This window comes from Ranitomeya variabilis, chromosome 2 (assembly GCF_051348905.1).
Source record: "Ranitomeya variabilis isolate aRanVar5 chromosome 2, aRanVar5.hap1, whole genome shotgun sequence".
Classification (NCBI taxonomy): Eukaryota; Metazoa; Chordata; class Amphibia; order Anura; family Dendrobatidae; genus Ranitomeya; species Ranitomeya variabilis.
In genome coordinates, this window is record NC_135233.1 from 790,599,596 (window position 1) to 790,624,001 (window position 24,406).

The 24,406-nt window shown below is 46.8% G+C and overlaps 1 protein-coding gene across 2 annotated transcripts in view; it reads left to right on the plus strand.

The window, feature by feature from the left end:
- PHIP (PHIP subunit of CUL4-Ring ligase complex) overlaps nt 1–24,406 on the plus strand; it is a 225,043-nt gene that overhangs the window by 92,741 nt on the left and 107,896 nt on the right. For both annotated transcript variants that reach the window (XM_077289845.1, XM_077289846.1), the window contains exons 10-14: nt 1,741–1,811; nt 3,717–3,817; nt 11,468–11,508; nt 13,337–13,435; nt 13,538–13,685. In XM_077289845.1, the coding sequence (XP_077145960.1) occupies nt 1,741–1,811; nt 3,717–3,817; nt 11,468–11,508; nt 13,337–13,435; nt 13,538–13,685 (460 nt within the window). The remainder of the gene's footprint in view (nt 1–1,740; nt 1,812–3,716; nt 3,818–11,467; nt 11,509–13,336; nt 13,436–13,537; nt 13,686–24,406) is intronic.

The following is a 24,406-nucleotide window of genomic DNA, read 5'->3' on the forward strand; positions in this document are numbered from 1 at the left end:
GCGTCTCCATTTTTCGTGATCTGGGGTCGGGTGAGGGCTTATTTTTTGCGTGCCGAGCTGAAGTTTTGAATAATATCACTTTTGTGTAGATACGTTCTTTTGATCGCCCGTTATTGCATTTTAATGCAATGTCGCGGCGACCAAAAAAAAACAACAAAAAAAAAACGTAATTCTGGCGTTTCGATTTTTTTTTTTTCGCTACACTGTTTAGCGATCAGGTTAATGCTTTTTTTTTATTGATAGATCGGGCGATTCTGAAGGCGGCGATACCAAATACGTGTAGGTTTGATTTTTTTTTTAATTGTTTTATTTTGGATGGGGCGAAAGGGGGGTGATTTAAACTTTTATATTTTTTATATTTTTTTTCATATTTTTTAAAACATTTTTTTTTTACTTGTGCCATGCTTCAATAGCCTCCATGGGAGGCTAGAAGCTGGCACCACTCGATTGGCTCAGCTACATAGCAGCGATCATCAGATCGCTGCTATGTAGCTGAATTGCAGGTGTGCTGTGAGCGCCGACCACAGGGGGGCGCTCACAGCAGGCCGGCATTAGTAACCATAGAGGTCTCAAGGATCTCTATGGTTACTGTCCTGACACATCGCTGACCCCCGATCATGTGACAGGGGTCGGCGATGACGTCAATTCCGGCCGCCCGGCCAGAAACGCCGGTTAAATGCCGCTGTCTGCGTTTGACAGCGGCATTTAACAGGTTAATAGCGGCGGGTGAAAAGCGATTTCACCCGCCGCTAATGCGCGCACATGTCAGCTGTACAAAACAGCTGACATGTCGCGATTTTGATGTGGGCTCACCGCTGGAGCCCATATCAAAGGGGGAGACACAACATGTGCAGTACATGTACGGCGCATGTCGTGAAAGGGTTAAAATTGCAAAATTTTTTTTTTACCAAATTTCAAATTTTTTTCCCCCACAAATAAACGCAAGTCATATCAAAGAAATGTTACCTCTATCATGAAGTACAATATATCATGAGAAAATAGTCTCAGAATCTGTGGGATTCATTGAAGCGTTCCGGAGTTATGACCTTTATAAAGTGATAGTGGTAAAAAAAAAAAATGGCCTGGTCAGGAAGGTGAAAATGGTTTTCGGGGTTAAAAGGGTTTTCTCACAAAGTTCACTTTAATCAACATCTTGGAATAAAAAGAAATTCAACAATTGAAGGTGTTGAAAAAAAAAAAGTTCCTGTGCTGAGATAATCTTATATATGTGCCCCTGCTGTGTACTGTGTAATGGCCGTGTCTGACCGTGCAGGAATATGGTCTGATCATACTACAGCTCCTGGAGTAAAGGAGAGTATACAGACAGGACAGCAGGGGATTGCTGCTACTGGTTACTGGAAGGAAAAATATTTATTTGCCTGATTGTAAAGGGAACCTGTCACCAGAATAAACGCTATGAAACTGCTCTCCTCTGACTGACAGAGGATCTGCTTTGGGGCCAGCTGTCAGTGTTGAGGGCTCGGTTACAGCCGCTACTCTGTATACTCAGTGAAACCCGAATGCTGCTGGCTAAGTGCGGGCGCTGGGCAGGTTCGTAACGCTATTAACCTGCAGATGAACCCCCATGTTGTAGGTTAATAGCGTTTTTTTTTTTTTTTTTTCTGGTGACAGGTTTCCTTTAAAAATTTGTTTTACCTCACAGAACCAGCTGTGATCCTATGAGTGAATAATAAGGTACTGCTTTTTGTGGAGTTTTTAAAAATCTTTTTACTCTTCTAGCCCTCGACCTGCCAAGTACACAGAGCGACCTCGTCCTGGAGTACAGATGATTTGTTCCTCGTTTAGCTCTGGTAAAAAAAATGCTTTATTTTAATGTATCTTTGTATTTGCAATTACTTCTGTTTAATATCTTAATATTTCTCACTGTAAACTGAAATCATCTAGTTTCTGGTTTTACGGATTATGAACACTCTTTCATGTTATGAGCGCACAATTGTTACTGGTCCGCGCGCTGCACTGTCAGACTAAAAGGAACCCGTCGAGTAATTTAATGCTGCGATTAATGGTTATTCCAGAGAAAGCTGCTTGATTGACAGGTCTCTCCAGACTCCTTGGTGTCTTCTGCCATACATTTATTCTAACAGGTTTTAAAGAAACAACCTTGGTTACACGTTTGGTATACATAAGTTTTGCCTGCATTGCTCCTTTTAACTTTTACCGTTGTGCTGTAATATTTTTTTTTTAACGTCTTACACCTCCCTGACAGTGGCAACAACATACTACCTCTTATTACAGCCACCACACAAAGCACTATTAACGCTTGCCTTGTCCAGCTCTTGTGCAGTCTGCCACACCTCTCTAAGAAGGTGCTGCAGGTTTTGCACCCATGTGAGACACTTCAAGATTATATGCAATAAATGCCCTACAGTAGTCCAGCAAGTGTAACCTGCACCTATGGGAATATTAGGGGTCCCCTTTTCCCACAGCTATTACTTGTGATAGGGGAAGGCCATCCGTAAATGTGGCTTTACTCGTTGTAAACTTAAAGGCTTGTAGGTTATTGAAGGTTGAATACAATTACTGTATATACTCGTGTATAAGCCGTGATTTTCAGTACATTTTTTTTTGTGCTGAAAATGCCCACCTCGGCTTATACACGAGTCAGTCACAGTAAAGTCAGCAGGGGAGGGGAGCGGCAGAGCAGCAGCAGGAGCTGGCGGCTGTGACATCATACTCACCCTCCTCAGTCCATCGCTGAAGGTCCCTGCATCTCCGTTGTCCTGGCGTCAGCAGCTCTTCCTGTGTTGAGCGGTCAGGAGGAGCCGCTCAATAAGGTAATGAATATGTATGCGACACCACTCCCATAGGCGTGGAGCGCATATTTATTGCCTTAATGAGTGGTATCACGTGACCGCTGAGCACAGGAGAGCTGCCGGTGCCTTGCCGGCCAGGACAACGGAGATGCAGGGACGTGCAGCAACGGACCGAGGAGGGCGAGTATGACGGGGGAGCCACGCATACTACGAGGAGACCGGGAGAGCCACGCATATGATGGTGGAGCCACACATATATTACGGGGGAGGAAGGGGGAGCCACGCATATGACAGGTGGAGGACGGGGGAGCCACGCATATGATGGGGGAGGAAGGGGGAGCCACACATACCATGAGGGGACCGGGGGAGCCACGCATACAATGAGGGGACTGGGGGAGCCACACAGAGCAGGACGGGGATGAGGGGACAATGCATACCCGGCTTACCCAGTTTTCCATGGCAAAATTAGGTGCATCGCAACATTATTTTGTTTTGTTATTCTATGTGTCATGAAATTAAAGAGGTATTCCTATCTCCAAGATCCTATCCCAATATTTAATAGGTGTAATTATTACTAATATTAGCAAAAAAGCTCCAATTAGAAATGTAGTATTGTTCTTCTGATTCACCATGTCTCTTTCCTCATGTGCAGGACCTTGGGTATCTATGGTTACAACTACTAGCAACTAGCTGTCACTATATCAGTGGTTGTAACCATGGATACCTAAGGTCCTGCAATGCCTGCACATAAGGAAAGAGACATGCCAAATCAGAACAACTATACTACATTTCAAATTGGAGGTATTTGCTAATCTTACACCTACTACATATTGGGATAGGATCTTGAAAATGTGAATACCCCTTTTAAGCGGTGTTCAAATAAATATTTTCATGCAAATTTAAGTTGTTTTTATTTTCCTTATTTCTGTGTATTGCTTTTAGGTGGGATGTTTCTTGCAACTGGAAGCACGGACCATATCATTAGGGTTTACTACTTTGGCTCAGGTCAGCCAGAAAAGCTCTCTGAACTAGAGTTTCACGCAGTGAGTATTTAGAGTTGGAGACAAAGAGGCTGAGCGTAATTAACCAAGAACGCTGTATACTCCATCTCCACAGCTGCCAGTGGTACAAGCGGAGTTATGTTCACACTTGTATTATTTCTACATTACGCAACAGCAAAATCTCACAATTTGAAGGAGCCAATAGTGTACAGCCCATTCCATTAAAGAAGCTTTCCCATGAAGATTTATTTTCACTAAATCTGTGCATGTGTTGCTGCCTTCTCTGGAATACAGTGCCATTCTGCTCCTCTTCTCGGGGACGTCACCGTACTTCAGACTCCCTGGGTCACCCTGTGCGATGCCTGGCCCTGAAGTCCCTTCTACAGTATAGGCCTATGGAGCGTCCGAACGAGGCCCCATAATGCCATCACTGTGAAGGAGGCTTCCGGCTCCCGCATAGTGAGCTGGAAAGTCTGAAAAGCAGCAGTAGAGCAGAACAGTGCTAGATGAGGGAGAAGGTGGTGGTAGAGGAGTATGTTTACACTCTACACTACATGCACATTTACACAGATTTATTTATATATATATATATATATATATATATATATATATATATATATATATATATATATATATATATATATATATATCTCTATATATATATATCTATATATATATATATATCTATCTCTTAGTTAAAAAAAAAATAAAAATCTTCAACTGGTTAGACATACTGATTTCAGTGTTTAATGTAGTTTTTACCCACTTGCATGTCTGTAACAAGGAGTTTGATGTATTCATGATGTGCAGATTCCCTTCACCCACTAGCCGCTAATTGACAGATTTCTCCCTATTACTGTGCATAGAATTATGACATAACATCTGTCAATCAGCAGCTGTAGGATTGGGGTGATGACCTATTGTGAATATGTTGAAATATGTCCTGTACACCTTAAAAATTTATGTTCGGCCATTGCTGATGCACTGCAGTGGGGGCCAGTTCCATAGGCAGCAAGCCAAGCAATCAAATACAAAATGACTTTCTCCATCGCCTCATTAGGGGACACAGACCGTGGGTGTATGCTGCTGCCACTAGGAGGCTGACACTAAGTGATACAAAGAAAGTGATCTCCTCCCCTGCGGTATACACCTTCCTGCTGGCTCTCAGCTAACCAGTTCTTGCTTAGTGTCCGTAGGAGGCACACCGACTGGTCTGCTATTCAGACCCAAAACTTTCTTATTTTATTTTTACCTTTTCCATTTTTGATTTTATTTTTTCCACGGACGAATGGGGCGACTGATCCTTTCAAGGTTCCGATCTCCCCGAACCATCAACAGGCGAGCATGGAGAGTGTCGCCTCTCCGTACCCTCTCCTGCGACGTGCCACACCTGGACTGATTCTTAGGGGCGACGGGCCCCTTCAAGGGCACCGATCTCCCCGCACCATCAACAGACGAGCACATGGCGTGTCGCCTCCACGTATCCTCTTCCCAAGCCAGGCCTAATGCCGGACAACTGGCCCTGTCCACCCAGGGGCTGAACTCCGTGGATGTACAGAGGCCCCTCTCTTTGGCATCCGAGAGGCCCCCACTGTCCCACCACTGTAAAAGCGGATGGTACAAGGAGGCGGACGGTTCCTCTCCACCTCCCTAACAAAGGGGTGGTGGATTGAGGTTTACCCCTTTATCCCTGCACCGTCCACGCTGCAATACCTGACCTGCAGCAGAACAGTACTCTGAACAGTACGCTGAAACCCGGTCATCGCGGCGGCTCCATGCCGGGACGCGCACCTATGGTGAGTGGATCCAGTCAGCGGTGGGCCTCTTCAGTGGGATATTCACATGCTGACAGGCAGCCTCAGCTTCCCTGTGGACCACCTCCCTGAGATAACGCTCCGGCCGGCTGCAAAAATGTAGCCCCCCGCTTCGGCCGATGTGTAGGCCCCACCCCAGAAGCTGCGCCCGCACTATGGCCGCTTTTCTGGCGCTTCTCACCTGACACAGGAGCGCCAAGTTTTCTCGGTCACTACAACGCCCCTCACTTCTACCTCTGGTATCGCTCCCGCCAGCTGCAGAGATTTAGGCCCTGGCTTGGGCCTATTCATGGAAGTCTCGAGGCTCCACCCACATCGTGACTGTGGCTCCGCCCCCCCCCCAATTGCCGCTACTCGCTCTCTGCGAGATTTTCACGTCTGCAACTCCCGGTGGCCATCTTGGTCCACCCGGCTGGCTCACACAGGGGCGACGACTTTGCATTAAAGGGGCACAACGACTCTGCAACATGACCAGTATTCTCTGGTCTTAAAGGTACATGACCAGTATTCCCTCGTCTTAAAGGCACATGACCAGTATTCCCTGGTCTTAAAGGCACATGACCAGTATTCCCTGGTTTTAAAGGCACTTGACCAGTATTCCCTGGTTTTAAAGGCACTTGACCAGTATTCCCTGGTCTAAAAGGCACATGACCAGTATTCCCTGGTCTAAAAGGCACATGACCAATCCGAAGCTGGTCACCCTAAATGAGCTCAGGAGCCCTTCACCGCTGATCCCAGTTTATCCCAGAGTACCTAGTTCCCTCAGTGGACTTCGTCACTGACCGCAATCCATGGTTTCTGTGACCAAGAGATTGAATACCTCCGTGATCCCTCTGTGGCTCGGAGTGCTCGCAGGACCGATATACATAGTCCCTCTCCTACATGGGAGCAATCGGCTAGCAGGGGCCGCAAGTATTCTAGAAACGTACAGGCGTCTAGAAATGTACAAGCATCTAGAAAACGGAAGTTTTCATTTCCTGATCTGTCTCCCCAATGATTTGCTGAGAACAAGACTCTGAATATGGATCGGATATTGCCTTGGATCTGGACTTGCCAGAGCTTCAGAAACGGATGAAATCGCCTATTTATATCATCTCTGTACGTTGACGAGGACTCTGGTTCTGCTCTATACTACGCAGTGTCCCTCATAAGGAGACTAAACTCCCTCATAGAGCATTTGCCATTCAGTCCGGATAAGCGATTCACTGGACAGAAGCCTCTACGTGGGATGCCATGCCTTATCTGATTTTTAAGGGCGACGGGTCCTTTAAAGGGCACCGATCTCCCCACACCATCAACAGACGAGCACACGGAGTGTCGCCTCCATGTATCCTCTTCTGCATCCAGGCCTAACGCCAGACAACCTGTCCTGTCCACCCGGAGACCTGAACTCTGTGGATGTACAGAGGCACCCTTTTTGGCGTCCGAGCACCCCCCTCTGCATCACCACTATTAAGCAGATAATGCAAGAAGGCGGACGATCCCTCTCCACTTCCCTGTTAAGAGGATGGTGGATCGAGGGTTCCTAATTTTTAATTCTGCAGTCAAAAAAGAGCAGCGATGGCAAGAGACGATGACCTGCTGGATGCAGCCGCGCATTCTGCCACTTGGCAGATTAACCAGGTAGAATCTCCTGTGGTATACCTACCAGTATCCCTGCCCGATGTATCATCATTTAAAAATACCACGGACTGTCAGATAGCAAATCTGGTTAGTTCCGTCTTGCGGCTTCTTGTTCAGCGCTCTACCCTCCCTAGCGGCCGCATGGATTGCTAGAACAATGGTCTCCTGGTTTGAGACCTTAACTACTTTGATTCACACCAGTAACCTTTTCCCGAAGACAGTACAACTGGCTAATCAAATCTTTTGAGCGGGAAACTAACAAAGGATCGTATGTTTCCTACAGACCCAACCAGCAGTGGAAGGGTTGTCCAGGACAGTCTAGATCAGAGGTGTCAAACTGCATTCCTCGAGGGCCGCCAACGGGTCATGTTTTCAGGATTTCCTTAGCATTCCACAAGGTGCTGGAATCATTCTGTGCAGGTGATTAAATTATCACCTGTGCAATACAAGGAAATCCTGAAAACATGACCTGTTGGCGGCCCCCGAGGAATGCAGTTTGACACCTCTGGTCTAGATCTAAGGGATCTTGGTTCCAAAAAGGGGAACGAAAAGTAAGACCAATCCTGGACCTCAAATTTCTAACAACCTTTGACAAGGTCCTCCTTCAGATGGAGTTCATCCGCTCAGCCACTACTTCAACAGAAAAAGGTGGAGTTTCTGGCATCCATCGACATTCGGGATGCTTACCCTCAGATTATTATTTTTCCCCTCATCAATAATTCCTTCGCTTTTCCATTCGCGAACAGCATTTTCAAGTCACGACCTTGTCCTTCAGCCTTGCTACCGCACCCAGAGTGTTCACAAGGGTCATGGAGGCTGTCATGTTCCTCTTGCACCCTAGAGGCGTGTTTGTCCTGCTCTGTTTGGTCGACTGTCTAGCCGCTCTTCCAGGACTACGCTGAGTCGTCTATATTACTTGCTATACCCTCTCACCTGGGCTGGCAGCTAAACTTAGACAAGTTCTCCTCATTTCCAGCCCAGCAGATATCCTTTTTGAGGATGATCCTGCACACTTCCAGAAGGGTGGTAATTCTCCCTCGAGACAAGGTCATGGCCCTTCAACAGGGAGCTCGTGCACTTGATCACTCATCCCCCTCATTTCATTCGATTTGCTTGGAGGGTTCTGTGGAAAAATGGTGACGACAATGGAAGCAGTTTCCTTTGCTCCCCTTGTTTTCAGCAAGTCAAACAGACTTTGAGACGGTAGTCTCTGAGCTCCTTCTTCATTCAGGGCCTTTCTCCCGGTTCAATGGTTATTAGTAACTACCAATGCCAGTCTTCTCCCGATCATTGCTTTGGAGATCCGAACGGTAGTCCTACAGCAGGTCCACTGCCTTCTGGCGGGTCACCCCATGTGAATTCAAGTGGATAATGCCACGGCTGTGCCATACGTCAATCATCAGCATCATCAGCAGTTACTCACGGTCAGGCGCCATGGCAGAGGTACCTCACATTCTCTGATGGGCCGAGATCTATCATTCGGTGATCTCGGCAGTACATATCCCAGGAGTAGAACTCTGGGCGGCAAACATATTCAGCCGTCAGGGTTCCCCCTCAAGTGAGTGGGAACTTCACCCAGAAGTCTTCCATCAGATCTGCCTTCACTGGAGCTCTCCAGTTGTAGATCGGATGGCATCCAGACTGAACGCCAATGTACTAGAGTTCGTGGTTCGGCCTCGAGATCCAAGAGCCATCGCATTGCATGCTTTGGTTCTTCCATGGTACCAGTTTCCATAACTCCCCTTCCACTACTTCCGAAAGCCTTTTGAAAGCAGAAAGGGCCCTAGTGATCCTCGGAGATATGCACTGACCACGTCAGTTTTTTGTTTGCGGAGCTAGTATCTTTCCGCCTTATTGCAAAAAAACTGCAAGTAGGGACTTTCTCGCAGGGAGTTTTCACACGTAGTTCTTCCCTATCGCATAACGTTAGATCATTGGGACCTTAATGGTCCTGGGAGTCTTACAGTAGACTCCTTTTGATCCAGACAGACTTTACTATCAGGGAAGGTCGCCCTTTTTTCTCTGCGATATCCTCATCCTGACGAGTCTACGGAGCTAGCTGCTCTGTTCTTTCAGACTTTTTTCCCTTTACCTTCAAGACAAGGTTGTCCTCATGCCATCCCCGTCCCTTGTTACCAAGGTGGTATTGTATTACCACTGTTATGAGGGCATCGTCTTTCCCTCATCTCTTTCGGCACCAGTCCACAAAATGGAATGAGTTCCCCATATTCTGGACAAAGTGAGTGCTCTGAGTAGGTACGTTTCAAGGATGGCATCCTTCCGAAGGTTGGACGCTTTATTTGGGCTTCCTGACGGTAAGAGGAAGGCTTCCTAACGTTTACAGGAAGGGTTTAGCCATTTCATCGGCCATGTTAGCCTGGTGAATTCGTTTTACCATCCAGGAGTCCTTCCGTGTTAGATGTCAGCCTATCTCCCTGTCTATCGAGGGTTCTAGGCACCAGGTGTCGGCAAAGCACGCCTGCAAGCTTGCAAATTCGTCCAGTACGCATGCATTCTTGAAGCTCTATAATTCCCACACTTCCACAGATGTGAGTCTCGGCAGGCGGACTCTGCGGTGGCGCACTTGTAAGTAGCGGTTACACAGGGCCTGATCTTATGTTCTCCCCACCCAGGGACTGCTTTGGGATGTCCCATGGTCTGTGTCCCCCAATGAGGCGAAGGAGAATATAGGAATTTTTGTGTACTCACCGTAAAATCCTTTTCCCAAGCCATTCATTGGGGGGACACAGACCATGGGTGTATGCTACTGCCACTAGGAGGCTGACAGTAAGTGATACAAAGAAAGTTAGCTCCTCCCCTGCAATATACACCCTCTTGCTGGCTCTCAGCTAACCAGTTCGGTGCAAAAGCAGTAGGAGATCAATAACTATGAGTGTATAGCATGTCACATTATATATGAGAGTATAGCATGTCAGATTATGAAACAAGCATAAGCTAAAAACAGGGTGGGAGCTGTGTCCTCTAATGAATGGCTCCGAGAAAAGGATTTTTCAGTGAGTACACAAAAATCCCTATTTTGCGAACATAAAGAATTGATTCATAACAAGTGAATTGCAAAGTTAAACAGAAAAAAGAAAATGATACAGCTCACCCTTGTGATGGTATTCTCACAGCCCATGAGAAATTTGATCCGAGCACGGAAATGTCTCTGCTTGACGCCAGGTACTTGTTTATGAAAATGAAGGTATCCTGCTCAGGAAATAAAATCAAAAGTCTTTATTTGGACAAATTTAAAAAGTAAGCTGCTTGACAAACCAGTGCATACTGGAGGAAGGAATGTCTTGAATAACTGTTATTCAAGACATTCCTTCCTCCAGTATGCACTGGTTTGTCAAGCAGCTTACTTTTTAAATTTGGCCAAATAAAGACATTTTATTTCCTGAGCTGGATACCTTCATTTTCATGCACGAATTTCAAAGTTGCCTGTTTTTTTTTTATATTTTTTTTTATTTTATAAGCGTCCAACAAGATAGCAGATAGTCCTTTGAAACTATTTTGTGCTTTTTGTTGGGGGAATCGAAAATTGCTGAAATTTTGATTTGGTCAATTGCTTTAATAGGTAAAGGGCCTCAGGTTAGCATCCTCAATAATCAGAACCTCCCATTCCCGTCTCCAAGACTTTACACGTGCTGCGCCGATTCTTTGGAATGCACTACCCAGGTTAATACGATTAATCCCCAATCCCACCAGTTTTAAGCGTGCCCTAAAAACGCATTTGTTCAGACTGGCCTACCGCCTCAACGCATTAACCTAACTATCCCTGTGTGGCCTAATAAAAAAAAAAAAAAAAAAAAAAAACATAATCCGGTTCCTCGCATCATGTTCTCATACACTTTATGCAGTCAATAGCCTCTGTGTCTGTACTGCTACATACTTAGGCTGTTAACTGGTTCATGCAGCTTTACATGAACACCCGAGCCTTACACTATGGCTGGTCCAAATAACTAAAGCAATTGTTACCATCCACCTCTCGTGTCTCCCCTTTTCCTCATAGTTTGTAAGCTTGCGAGCAGGGCCCTCATTCCTCCTGGTATCTGTTTTGAACTGTGATTTCTGTTATGCAGTAATGTCTATTGTCTGTACAAGTCCCCTCTATAAGTTGTAAAGTGCTGCGGAATATGTTGGCGCTATATAAATAAAATTATTATTATTATTAAAGGGACTTAAAACCGTTTCCATTTAAGTAAATCTATTTAAATATCTACTATTTTTTTCCCATTTTTTTTTTGTCTAGGATAAAGTGGACAGCATTCAGTTTTCAAACAACAGTAGTCGGTAAGTAATAGAGAAGAGGCACCATTCAGCAAGCTTGTAGGATATGAAATGTAAATGTTAATTGCTGTATCATAGCAGAAATATTTGATGTCCTGCATTCTGTAATTAGGAATTGCAGTAATTAGGAATTGCAGTATCAGTTATTAATCAGGAGTGATTTGCGAAGAATACAGTCTACAGTAGGTTATGTTCACATTTAAATTATAACTTATTTACAATCCAATCCATAACACAGTGCCGAAAATATCGGTACCATGCTCATGATTTACTAGGGCTCCATTGCTTTCACTTAACGCCTCGGAGCTTTTTTCGGTTTTGCATTTTCGTTTTTCGCTCCCCTCCTTCCCATAGCCATAACTTCTTTATTTTTCCGTCAATATGGCCATGTGAAGACTTATTTTTTGCGGGACGAGTTGTACGTTTGAACAACGCCATTGGTTTTATCATGTCGTGTACTGGAAAACAGGAAAAAAAATCCAAGTGCGGTGAAATAGCAAAAAAAAAAGTGCAATCTCACACTTGGGTTTTTTGTTTTTTTTTTTGCTTTTTTGCTAGGTTAACTAAATGCTAAAACTGACCTGCCATTATGATTCTCCAGGTCATTATGAGTTCATAGACACCACACATGTATAGGTTCTTTTTTATCTAAGTGGTGAAGAAAAAAATCCAAACTTTGCTTACAAAAAATTGCGCCATTTTCCGATACCCGTAGCGTCTCCATTTTTCGTGATCTGGGGTTGGGTAAAGGCTTATTTTTTTTGTGTGCCATGCTGACGTTTTTAATAATACCACATTTGTGTAGATATGTTCTTTTGATCGCCCATTATTGCATTTTAATGCAATGTTGCGGCAACCCCCGAAAAAACGTAATTCTGGCGTTTTTCCTTTTTTTTTTTTTTTAAATCGCTACGCCTTTTAGCGATCATATTAATTCTTTTTTGTTTTTTTATTGATCAGGCGCCTCTGAGCGTGGCGATACCAAATGTGTAGTTTTTTTAAATTTATTAATTTTTTTTTAATATTTTGAATGGGGCGAAAGGGGGGGGGTGATTTTAACTTTTTTTTTTTTTTTTTTTCCTTAATTTCTTACTTTTGGCATGCTTCAATAGGCTAGAAGCTGCCACAACTTGATCGGCTCTGCTACATAGAAGCGATGCTCAGATCACCTCTATGTAACTGAATTACTGCATTGCTATGAGCACCGACCACCGGGTGGCGCTCATGGCAGTCAGACATCAACAACCTTCGGTAGTCATCCCGACACACCGTTGACCCCCAATCGTGTGACAGGGGTCACCAGTGCGCTCATTTCCGTCCCAATGGCTGGAAGCGCTTGTTAAATGCCGCTGTCAGTTTGACAGCGGCATTTAACTAGTTAATACCGATTCCACCCACGCCTATTGCGGGCACATGTCAGCTGTTCAAAACAGCTGACATGTCCCGGCTTTGATGCTGGCTCACCGCCCGAGTCCACATCAAAGTGGAGGTTTTGCCATCGGACGTACTATTCCGTCCGATGGCAGAAAGGGGTTAAAGATTAACACTATTCTTGCAATCAAATTTATAGCAGTCCATAAATGGGGCCTCCAATGCAGTACTTAAGGTGTAGTTTAGTAGTTCGCCTTCCCACTTAATGGGCAGTTTGTCTCCTGTCAATTCTGTATTTGGGTTGAGCAGTTCTGATATCGAATCGCCACATACCTGCAGGGACTTATGCATAATCTGCAGGGGTCGTACAGGTGGGGGATACCACATCATCTGCACCACTCATCGCCCATGTAAAATTGAGCAGTTCCTAATTACCCCTTTCATATATCTCCTTATATAGATTTGTAAGTGGAAGTCGCGATGGGACTGCTCGTATCTGGCAATTTAAGAAAAGGGAGTGGAGAAGCATTTTACTAGACATGGCGACTCGTCCATCTAGGTAAGTTAAAACGAGCAGTAATGCTAAAATGTATTTGTGAAGTTTCACACCTGTTACTATTAAATTGAATAACCTCTTTTCACATTACCTCTTCTGGGACAGTACTCAAGGTGTAGAAGACAAGATCACAAAGCTGAAAGTGACTATGGTTGCTTGGGATCGTCATGACACATGTGTGATCACAGCCGTTAATAATATGACTTTAAAAGTTTGGGACTCGTACACTGGACATCTCATCCATATCCTTATGGTAAGTTGAAATACAAAGTTTAAAATGTGACTTTCTTGTTAATATTGGGAGACACAGTACCATGGCTATAGGCTACTTTGGGGTCTCGCACCTCTTTTTATATCCCCTTGGCTACAAACTCACTCTCTAGCATTTTTGGCTGCTGCTGTTGACATCAATTTTTAGGGTCTCAGCTTCTGCTTGGCCTCTTTAAACCCTTACAAACTCCACGTTAAGAAAGTCCTTCTATACCGTATTTTCCGGCGTATAAGACGACTTTTTAACCCCTGAAAATCATCTTAAAAGTCGGGGGTCGTCTTATACGCCGGGTATCGCATTGCCGGGTGTATATGGTGGGTGGGGGGGGAGTGGGCCTGATGACGACGAGGGGGCGTCTCACAGGAAAGTGAGTATCCCCCATTACCTCATTGTATCATTGCAGCGTGGGGTCTCTGCTGGGAGCGGCGGCGGCTGCTGTGCTGTGCGTGGGGCGGCGGCTCCTCTTCTTCAGTGTGGGGCCTCAATGCTGCTGGGCGGCGGCGGCGGCTTATCTTCAGGCAGTCGGGGCTCCTCCGGTATCTCCTTAAAGCCCGGAGGCCCTGCCGGCAACTCCATCGGTGCAATGCAGTGGCCTCCGGGAACATGGCCGCTGCTCAGATTCAGAGATCTGAATCTGAGCATGCGCAGCCCCCAGCGGCCGGGCCACCGCATAGCAGCAATGGAGCTGTCTCCGGGAAAATGGCCGCTGCTCAGATTCAGATCTCGTCTCCCGAGATCTCGGGACGAGATCTGAATCTGAGCAGCGGCCATGTTCCTGAAGGCCACTGCATTGCACCGATGGAGTTGCCGGCAGGGCCTCCGGGCTTTAAGGAGATACCGGAGGAGCCCCGACTGCCTGAAGATAAGCCGCCGCCGCCGCCGCCGCCGCCCAGCTGCACAGAGGCCCCACACTGAAGAAGAGGAGCCGCCACAGCACAGCACCCACGCTGCACAATGAGGAGCAGCAGCCGCCGCTCCCAGCAGAGACCCCACGCTGCAGCGATACAATGAGGTAATGGGGGATACTCACTTTCCTGTGAGACGCCCCCTCGTCATCATCAGGCCCACTCCCCCCCCCCCCCAAAAGGCACATTAGTTACCGGTCCTATAAGACGACACGGTTTATAAGAAGACCCCCGACTTTTAAGGAGATTTTACATTTTAACTGGAAAAGTTGGGGGGTCGTCTTATACGCCCAGTCGTCTTATACGCCGGAAAATACGGTAATTCAGGACTATGCGGATTCCTGCATTTTTGGGTTTTGAGGGGTTTTGCCTTTTTGAGGGGTCCTCTCTGCCCCTTACAGTCTTTTTCTACTCCTCCCAGATATCAGTTTTTAGACCTTTCCAGACTACTGTCATATTGGGGGATGGCTGCTCAACGGAAAGCCCAGCTACTCCAGTCCCCATCTCCAGCTATCCTCATAATCAGTGTACCCACATAATAAGCTCATAGGGGTGTCACAGGCGGTACTTCATTCAACCCTCTCGGTGTATCGCATGCTGTTTTGCCTGTTGGTCAATTTGAATAACCTTTTTCTCTTACGCCTCATTGGGGGACACACGACCATGGGTGTTATGCTGCTGCCACTAGGAGGCCACTAAGTTAACACATAAAGAATAGCTCCTCCCCTGCAGTATACACCCTCCTGCTGGCTCTGAGTGAACCAGTTCTTGCTTAGTGTCTGTAGGAGGCACTTGGGTCTGCTTTCAGACCCCACCGTTTTTATTTTTATTCAATTTTTTTCCTTAACGGAGTGAATGGGGGCGACGGACCCTTTCTAGGTTCAGCTCTCCCCCGAACCATCAACAGGCAAGTACATGGAGCATTCCTCCTGTATCCGTTCCTGCAACGTTGGATGCCAGCCCTGAGCTCACCTTACGGGCGACGGTTCCTTCGTGTTCCGATCTCCCCCCTCCATAGCAGGCGACCACATGGAGTAGCCCTCCATCTACCTCTCCTGGAGCCAGGTGCATAGCCAGACATATTATGTATGGCATCCGTGCAGCCCCCCTCTGCATCACCACTGATATAGCGAATGACGCAATGCGGCAGAAGCTCTCCACCCCCTCCCTTACTATGGCGACGGTGGATTGAGCACCGACCCACTGCATCTACTGTGAGTACACTGCGGGGGCCGAGGCGCTGGGGGGTCCTGGTCCCCGGGGTATGGAAGGTCCGCACCTCTAACAGGGCTAAAGCCCGGGTCCGTGGGTGGTCCACAGCGCGCATTTTTTTTATGAAGGAGCGCGCCTCAGGATGACACTAATAGCGGTTGCGACGCCGCAACCGCAAGTTTTTCAAATTTAGTCCCCGGCTTTTCCCCTTCATACAGGCCGGAGTCCTTGGCCACGCCCACCGGCAATTACCGCCGCCCATCTTTTCTAGTGCTTCTCGTTTTCTGAGAAGCGCTCTCACAGATCTCGGCGGCCATCTTGGTACGCCCAGCGCTGATCCTGCAGCGCTGCTCCAGCTCTCCTAATCTCTGGATACCGATCTACAGACTTCAGGACCATACATTGCGGACCTCCCCTGGGGACTCAAGACACAGGACCTGGGTAAGCTGCAGATACATAGCTTAACCCTTCCCCTGCTAGTAAGCGCTCTCCTCAAGGCTACTATGTCTCAATCAAGGCCTCACAAAAAGTCTGGGAAAACCCACACTGTATTTTTTGCTGCATGTACCTCTTGTTAAGGTCTCATATTACCCCGGGGTCACAATACTGCATTGTGCACAGCTTGTGAACCGGCGACTGTTCAGGAACCACCTGTTAATTATACCGAACCTACTGAGCCTGGTCCCCGAGTGGGCTACCTCCCTAACCCGGTCTATGGCATCCCTGGCAAAAGTGTTAGAATCGTTCCGAGACCCCTCCTCTAACCAGGGCACTCTTACGGATGACGCTTCCGATCCTCAAAACCCCTCGCACTCTAGGGGTCGTACCTTGCAAAGGAGCTCTCGCTCTTCCAGGAGAAGGACTCATGCCATATCCCCAGACCATCACCGGGTTTCGGGTTCTGAGAGCTCCATTTCTCACTCCCCTTCCATTGGGGCTAGTAGAGAACCTGTTTCAGAGGACGATTCTGACACGTCCCTGGATCAGGAATTTCATCACGATCAGGAGACTCTCGATTCTCTGAGTCAGTGAAAAAGGCTTTGAAACTTGAGAAGGAACCTTTATCTAAAACAAATCACGCCGTGTCCTTTAAGAGGACCAAGCGAGCTCAGTGTTCACCACTCATCCCGAATTTAAGGAAATCGTTGAATCTCACAGGATCCATCCCGATAAACGATTCACAGGGCAGAAGCCCATGGAATCAAAATATCCCTTTGCCCAGGATCTAAGAAAAGATTGGTCTCAATCTCCCCCGGTAAGTCCTCTGGTATCACGCCTGGCTACTAAATCTATTTTATCCTCTATTAAAAACCCAACCGATCGTCAGATCGACAATATGGCACGTTAAGCCTTTGAAGCCTCAACAGCCGCACTCTTCCCATCTTTTACTGCTACGTGGGTGGCTTAGGCTATGACCCACTGGGCTGAGGTCTTGTTTGCAGTGGTGCTGGATACTGATCTCTCCCCCCCCCGAGATAGCAGACCTCGCTACTCCGATAGCCAGAGCGGAAGATTTTGTAGTTACCGCGCTAACTGTGCTTCGCAAGCAGCAAACGCCATCACCATCCGGAGATCCTTATGGCTCAGGGACTGGCGTGCGGATTCGACTTCCAAAAAGTCACATTGACTTCTCTTCCATATCAGAGTGGTCGCCTTTTTGGCGAAAAGCTCGACCAATTAATTTCCGACGCCACTGGAGGGAAGAGTAAATTTCTTCCACAACAGAGACCCTTTCGGCCCTTTCGGAACCAACAACAGCAGGCCTGGTCCCGATTTTTGTTTTGTTTTTTTTCGCTTCAACTCAAATTGGTCATCTACTTCCACATCTACCGGACCCGGCCGGGCACATCGTAGGGATAGAGGTCCTCAGACCTCTTACAAACCTTCCCCCTCTTGGAGAGGCAGGCCTAGGAAGTCAGGATCCAGAGAGTCCAGACCGGCCAAGTCTCCCACACAATGACTCCCTGCGGCATCCGGAGGACACCCTCAAAATAGGCGGCCACCTGCTTTCCTTCAGCGACGCGTGGCTCTCGGTCGTTCACGACGAATGGGTCCGCGACCTAGTTTCCTCCGGATACAAGATAGAATTTTTGTCTCTTCCACCAAATCACTTTTTCCCCGTCTTCTCCTCCCAGGGCAAAGGCATCAGAGTCCTTCCAGGCCATTAGCTCTCTAAAAGAAGACGGGGTTATTATCCTGGTTCCTCAAAACGAAAGGTTTTTAGTTCTCTCAAAGGGCAGATTTCAGCCTTGTCAGTCCTGTTCCAACGTAGCATTGCCAACAGATTACAGGTGAAGACGTTCATTCACGGAGTCTCCCATGTGGTGCCGCCCTATAAGAGGTCGTTGGAACCATGGGACCTTAATCTGGTCCTCGGAGTCTTGCAGGAGGCCCCTTTAGAACCTCTGCAGGACGTTCCCCTGTCTTTTCTGTCATGGAAAGTTGCTTTCCTGGTTGTGGTCACGTCCATCCGACGAGTCTCTGAGCTTGTTAAGTTGCTTTCCTCATTTTTCATCAGGATAAAGTGGTTTTGAGAACATCCCCGTCTTTTCTACAGAAAGTTGTTTCATCTTTCCACCTCAATGAGGAGATTGTCTTGCCTTCACTTTGCACGGCACCAGTACATCACACCGAGAAGGCTCTTCACACACTGGACTTGGTGAGAGCTCTTAGGAGATAAGTCTCGAGGACGGCGTCTTTCCGCAGGTCAGATGCCCTGTTTGTGCTCCTGGAAGGGCCAAGGAAAGGTCTAGCCGCTTCCAAAGCTACGATAGCCAAGTGGATTCGTTCAGCTATTCAGGAGTACTACCGAGTCAGAGGTCACTCCGTCCCAGTAGGGATTAAGGCTCATTCTACTCAGTCAGTGGGTGCGTCTTGGGCCATCCGGCACCAGGTGTCGGCAGCACAAGTCTGCAGACCTGCGACTTGGTCCAACCTGCATACGTTTACGAAACATTACCATGTCCACTCTCAGGCCTCGGCAGATGTGTCCATCGGCAGACGAATTTTGCAGGCGGCAGTGCCGCATCTGTAACTTGTGGGTACAAGGAGCAATTGCAGTGGATTGTTTCCCACCCAGTGACTGCTGGGTGACGTCCCATGGTCCTGTGTCCCCCAATGAGGCGTAGGAGAAATTTTTGTGTACTCACCGTAAAATCCTTTTCTCCGAGCCAATCATTGGGGGACACGGCACCCACCCTGTTAGCCTATTGGCTTTAGTTTTTTTCTGTGTTGACTTGGTTTTGACATAGTTCATTCTTGTTAATTGTTAAGCTTCTACTGCTTTGATACCGAACTGGTTCACTGAGAGCCAGCAGGAGGGTGTATACTGCAGGGGAGGAGCTATTCTTTATGTGTTAACTTAGTGTCCTCCTAGTGACAGCAGCATAACACCCATGGTTCTGTGTCCCCTAGTGATTGGCTCGGAGAAAAGGATTTTACGGTGAGTACACAAAAATCCCTATTTTTCCTTGCAGCCTCTCTTTGCGTAGTCCATCTTCTATTTCTTGCACCTCATCTGCCAACCAGGGGATACTGCTTTTAACCTGCACCTAGTTCTAAGTTCTCTCTTGGTCTGCCTTTTATTACCTAGTCCTCTGGTAGACAAAAATCCTGTCCTCCATTTTGGCCAACTATTCTGCGCATACCGCTTACTTGGTTATCAGCTGGACCGTTTTGTATTATTCTGTGGAACCTGCTTACCTTCTCTATGGTAGGTGTCTTCTGTGGTGAGCTCTGCTCGGCATCCTGATTTTTTTTTTTTCGCCTCTGGAGTTGGAAATGCTTGTATGTCCACGTCTTCACAGGTAAACTAGAGTCATTCTTCAGATACACCTCAGGTGCATTTTGTGCACAATCTTGTATGTTACGGCATGCCTTTTACAGTTCTTTTGAGGTTTGCCTTTGCTCACCAATCTTCTACAATCTGTTGCTGTTTATTGCATTATCTGATCCAATCTTTGGCCACCACGTCCAGTGTCTAAATAGGCTATTCCTGGCCTTCTTTCTCTACATGGAGAGCGGTCTCTTTTAACAAGTATCTGGCTGACATAACCTTGGATGTCACAGGGCAGGTGAATGTGCTCTTCTTCCCAAAACCGTAGATACTCAGACAAGCATTTTCAGATGTCCTTTTCCTTTTGGATCTTCTCTTCCCATGTAGAGAAGTTTATCGTGTTTCTGATTCTAGTAGATTATTCTAGCTCAAACTGTGGCACACTTGCACATAGCCTACTAGTCTCCACCTTTTAAATCCTATTGTATCATGGTCATTCCTCACCTGAAACTAAATCTCTGGTGGAAGTAAGTCTTCTCTCTTTCTGAGGATTTGGCTTCTTCAAGTGCATGATACCTCCCTGACCCAGGCAACATTATAGTTACAGGTTCAAAGTTCTCCACGCTATCCCCAGCAGGTTCTTGTTGTGAATTTGCTTTTTGGCTCCCTCTAGTGGTTACTAGTTATTTGACTCTGGGTATGTCAGTCATCCCTTGTATGCTCACCTGGGCCGTTAGTTCAGGGGTGTTGCTATATAAGCTCCCTGGACCTTCAGTTCAATGCCTGGCAACGTTGTAATCAGAGCTAATCTGTTGTGCTCTTGTCTACTGATCCTGGTTCCTGCTAGATTAAGCTAAGTCTGCTTTCTTGCTTTTTGCTATTTGTTTTTGTTTGCATTTTTGTCCAGCTTGTACTTAATCTGTATCCTGTCCTTGCTGGAAGCTCTAGGGAGCTGGTGTTCTCCCCCCGGGCCGTTAGACGGTTCGGGGGTTCTTGAATTTCCAGCGTGGATGTTTGATAGGGTTTTTGTTGACCATATAAGTTATCTTACTACATTCTGCTATTAGTAAGCGGGCCTCTCTTTGCTAAACCTAGTTCATTTCTATGTTTGTCATTTCCTCTTACCTCACCGTTATTATTTGTGGGGGGCTTGTATCCTACTTTTGGGGTCCTTTCTCTGGAGGCAAGAGAGGTCTTTGTTTTCCTCTTCTAGGGGTAGTTAGTTCTCCGGCTGGCGCGAGACATCTAGCGACCAACGTAGGCATGTTCCCCGGCTACTTCTAGGGTTGGCGTTAGGAGTAGATATATGGTCAACCCAGTTACCACTGCCCTATGAGCTGGATTTTTGTACTTCGCAGACTTACCTATTTCTCTGAGACCCTCGCCATTGGGGTCATAACAGTTTGCCAGGCCAGTATTAAATGTTAAATGCATTGCAGAAGCGGGATTATAAGAAAGAAAATTCTGAGTTGTTTTTTTCCTCTCTCTCATTTTTTTTTTTCTTTTCCCCTTTACCTCTGAGTGGCTCAAGCTTGCTGTAGACATGAATGTCCAGACCTTGATTACAAGTGTGGACCAGCTTGCTGCTCGTGTGCAGGGCATACAAGATTATGTTACCAGAAATCCTATGTCAGAACCTAAGATACCGATTCCTGAATTGTTTTTCAGAGACCGATTTAAGTTTAGAAATTTCAGGAATAATTGTAAATTATTTTTGTCCCTGAGACCCTGTTCATCTGGAGACTCCGCTCAGCAAGTGAAAATTGTTATTTCTTTTTTACGGGGCGACCCTCAGGATTGGGCCTTCTCGCTGGCGCCAGGAGATCCGGCATTGGCGGATATTGATGCGTTTTTTCTGGCGCTCGGTTTACTTTATGAGGAACCCAATCTTGAGATTCAGGCAGAAAAAGCCTTGCTGGCTATGTCTCAGGGCCAGGACGAGGCTGAAGTGTATTGCCAAAAATTTCGGAAATGGTCCGTGCTGACTCAGTGGAACGAGTGTGCACTGGCCGCAAATTTTAGAAATGGCCTTTCTGAAGCCATTAAGAATGTGATGGTGGGTTTCCCTATTCCCACAGGTCTAAATGATTCCATGGCCCTGGCTATTCAAATTGACCGGCGGTTGCGGGAGCGCAAAACCGCAAATTCCCTTATGGTGTTGTCTGAACAAACACCTGATTTAATGCAATGTGATAGAATCCTGACTAGAAATGAGCGGAAAATTCATAGACGCCAGAATGGCTTGTGTTACTACTGTGGTGATTCTACACATGTTATCTCAGCATGCTCTAAACGTCTAACTAAGGTTGTTAGTCCTGTCACCGTTGGTAATTTGCAACCTAAATTTATTCTATCTGTAACTTTGATTTGTTCACTGTCCTCTTATCCTGCCATGGCGTTTGTAGATTCAGGTGCTGCCCTGAGTCTTATGGATCTGTCATTTGCCAAGCGCTGTGGTTTTGTTCTTGAGCCATTAGAAAATCCTATCCCTCTTAGGGGTATTGATGCTACGCCGTTGGCAGAAAATAAACCGCAGTTTTGGACACAGGTTACCATGTGTATGACTCCTGAACATCGGGAGGTTATACGTTTTCTTGTTTTGCATAAAATGCATGATTTGGTTGTTTGTTTTGGGGTTGCTATGGTTGCAGACCCATAATCCAGTCTTGGATTGGAAGGCCATGTCAGTGTCAAGTTGGGGATGCCGTGGAAATCATGGGGATTCCCTGCCCGTGTCTATTGCTTCTTCTACGCCTTCGGAAGTTCCGGAGTATTTGTCTGATTATCAGGATGTTTTCAGCGAGTCCAGGTCCAGTGCACTGCCTCCTCATAGGGAGTGTGACTGCGCAATAGAGTTGATTCCAGGCAGTAAGTTTCCTAAGGGAAGATTATTTAACCTGTCGGTACCTGAACATACCGCTATGCGTTCATATATTAGAGAGTCTCTGGAGAAGGGGCATATCCGTCCTTCTTCTTCCCCTCTTGGTGCGGGATTCTTTTTTGTGGCCAAAAAGGACGGATCTTTGAGGCCTTGTATTGACTATCGGCTCTTAAATAAGATCACTGTCAAATTTCAGTATCCTTTGCCGCTGTTGTCAGACTTGTTTGCCCGGATTAAAGGTGCCAAGTGGTTCACCAAGATAGATCTTCGTGGTGCGTATAACCTTGTGCGCATTAAGCAAGGAGATGAATGGAAAACCGCATTCAATACGCCCGAAGGTCATTTTGAGTACTTGGTGATGCCTTTTGGGCTCTCTAATGCGCCTTCAGTTTTTCAGTCCTTTATGCATGACATTTTCCGGAAGTATCTGGATAAATTTTTGATCGTTTATCTGGACGATATTCTGGTTTTTTCTGATGATTGGGACTCGCATGTAGAACAGGTCAGGATGGTTTTCAAGATTTTGCGTGAAAATTCTTTGTTTGTTAAAGGCTCAAAGTGTCTCTTTGGTGTACAGAAGGTTCCCTTTTTGGGTTTCATTTTTTCCCCTTCTGCTGTGGAGATGGACCCAGTCAAGGTCCGAGCTATTCATGATTGGACTCAGCCCTCGTCAGTTAAGAGTCTTCAGAAGTTCTTGGGTTTTGCTAACTTTTACCGTCGTTTTATCGCTAATTTTTCTAGCGTTGTTAAACCTTTGACGGATATGACCAAGAAAGGCTCTGATGTAGCTAACTGGGCTCCTGCTGCCGTGGAGGCTTTCCAGGAGTTGAAACGCCGGTTTACTTCGGCGCCTGTTTTGTGCCAGCCTGATGTCTCACTGCCCTTTCAGGTTGAGGTGGATGCTTCGGAGATTGGGGCAGGGGCCGTTTTGTCTCAGAGAGGTCCTGGTTGCTCTACTATGAGACCTTGTGCCTTTTTCTCTAGGAAGTTTTCACCTGCAGAGCGAAATTATGATGTGGGCAATCGGGAGTTGTTGGCCATGAAGTGGGCATTTGAGGAGTGGCGTCATTGGCTCGAGGGTGCTAAGCATCGTGTGGTGGTTTTGACTGATCACAAAAATCTGATGTATCTCGAGTCTGCTAAACGCCTGAATCCTAGACAGGCCCGCTGGTCATTGTTTTTCTCCCGTTTTGACTTTGTGGTCTCGTATTTACCAGGTTCGAAGAATGTGAAGGCCGATGCTCTGTCTAGGAGCTTTGTGCCTGATGCTCCTGGAGTCGCTGAACCTGTGGGTATTCTTAAGGAAGGAGTTATCTTGTCAGCTATTTCTCCGGATCTGCGACGTGTGTTGCAGAGATTTCAGGCTGGTAGGCCTGACTCTTGTCCACCTGACAGATTGTTTGTGCCTGCTAGGTGGACCAGTAGAGTCATTTCCGAGGTTCATTCCTCGGTGTTGGCAGGGCACCCGGGAATTTTTGGCACCAGGGATCTGGTGGCCAGGTCCTTTTGGTGGCCGTCCTTGTCAAGGGATGTGCGGTGTTTTGTGCAGTCCTGTGGGACTTGTGCTCGAGCTAAGCCTTGCTGTTTTCGTGCCAGCGGGTTGCTCTTGCCCTTGCCTGTCCCGAAGAGACCTTGGACACACATCTCTATGGATTTCATTTCTGATCTTCCGGTGTCTCGGGGCATGTCTGTCATCTGGGTGATATGTGATCGTTTCTCCAAGATGGTCCATTTGGTTCCTTTGCCTAAGCTGCATTCCTCTTCCGATCTGGTTCCTGTGTTCCTCCAGAACGTGGTCCGTTTACACGGCATTCCTGAGAATATTGTGTCGGACAGAGGATCCCAGTTTGTTTCCAGGTTCTGGCGATCCTTTTGTGGTAGGATGGGCATTGATTTGTCGTTTTCGTCCGCTTTTCATCCACAGACTAAT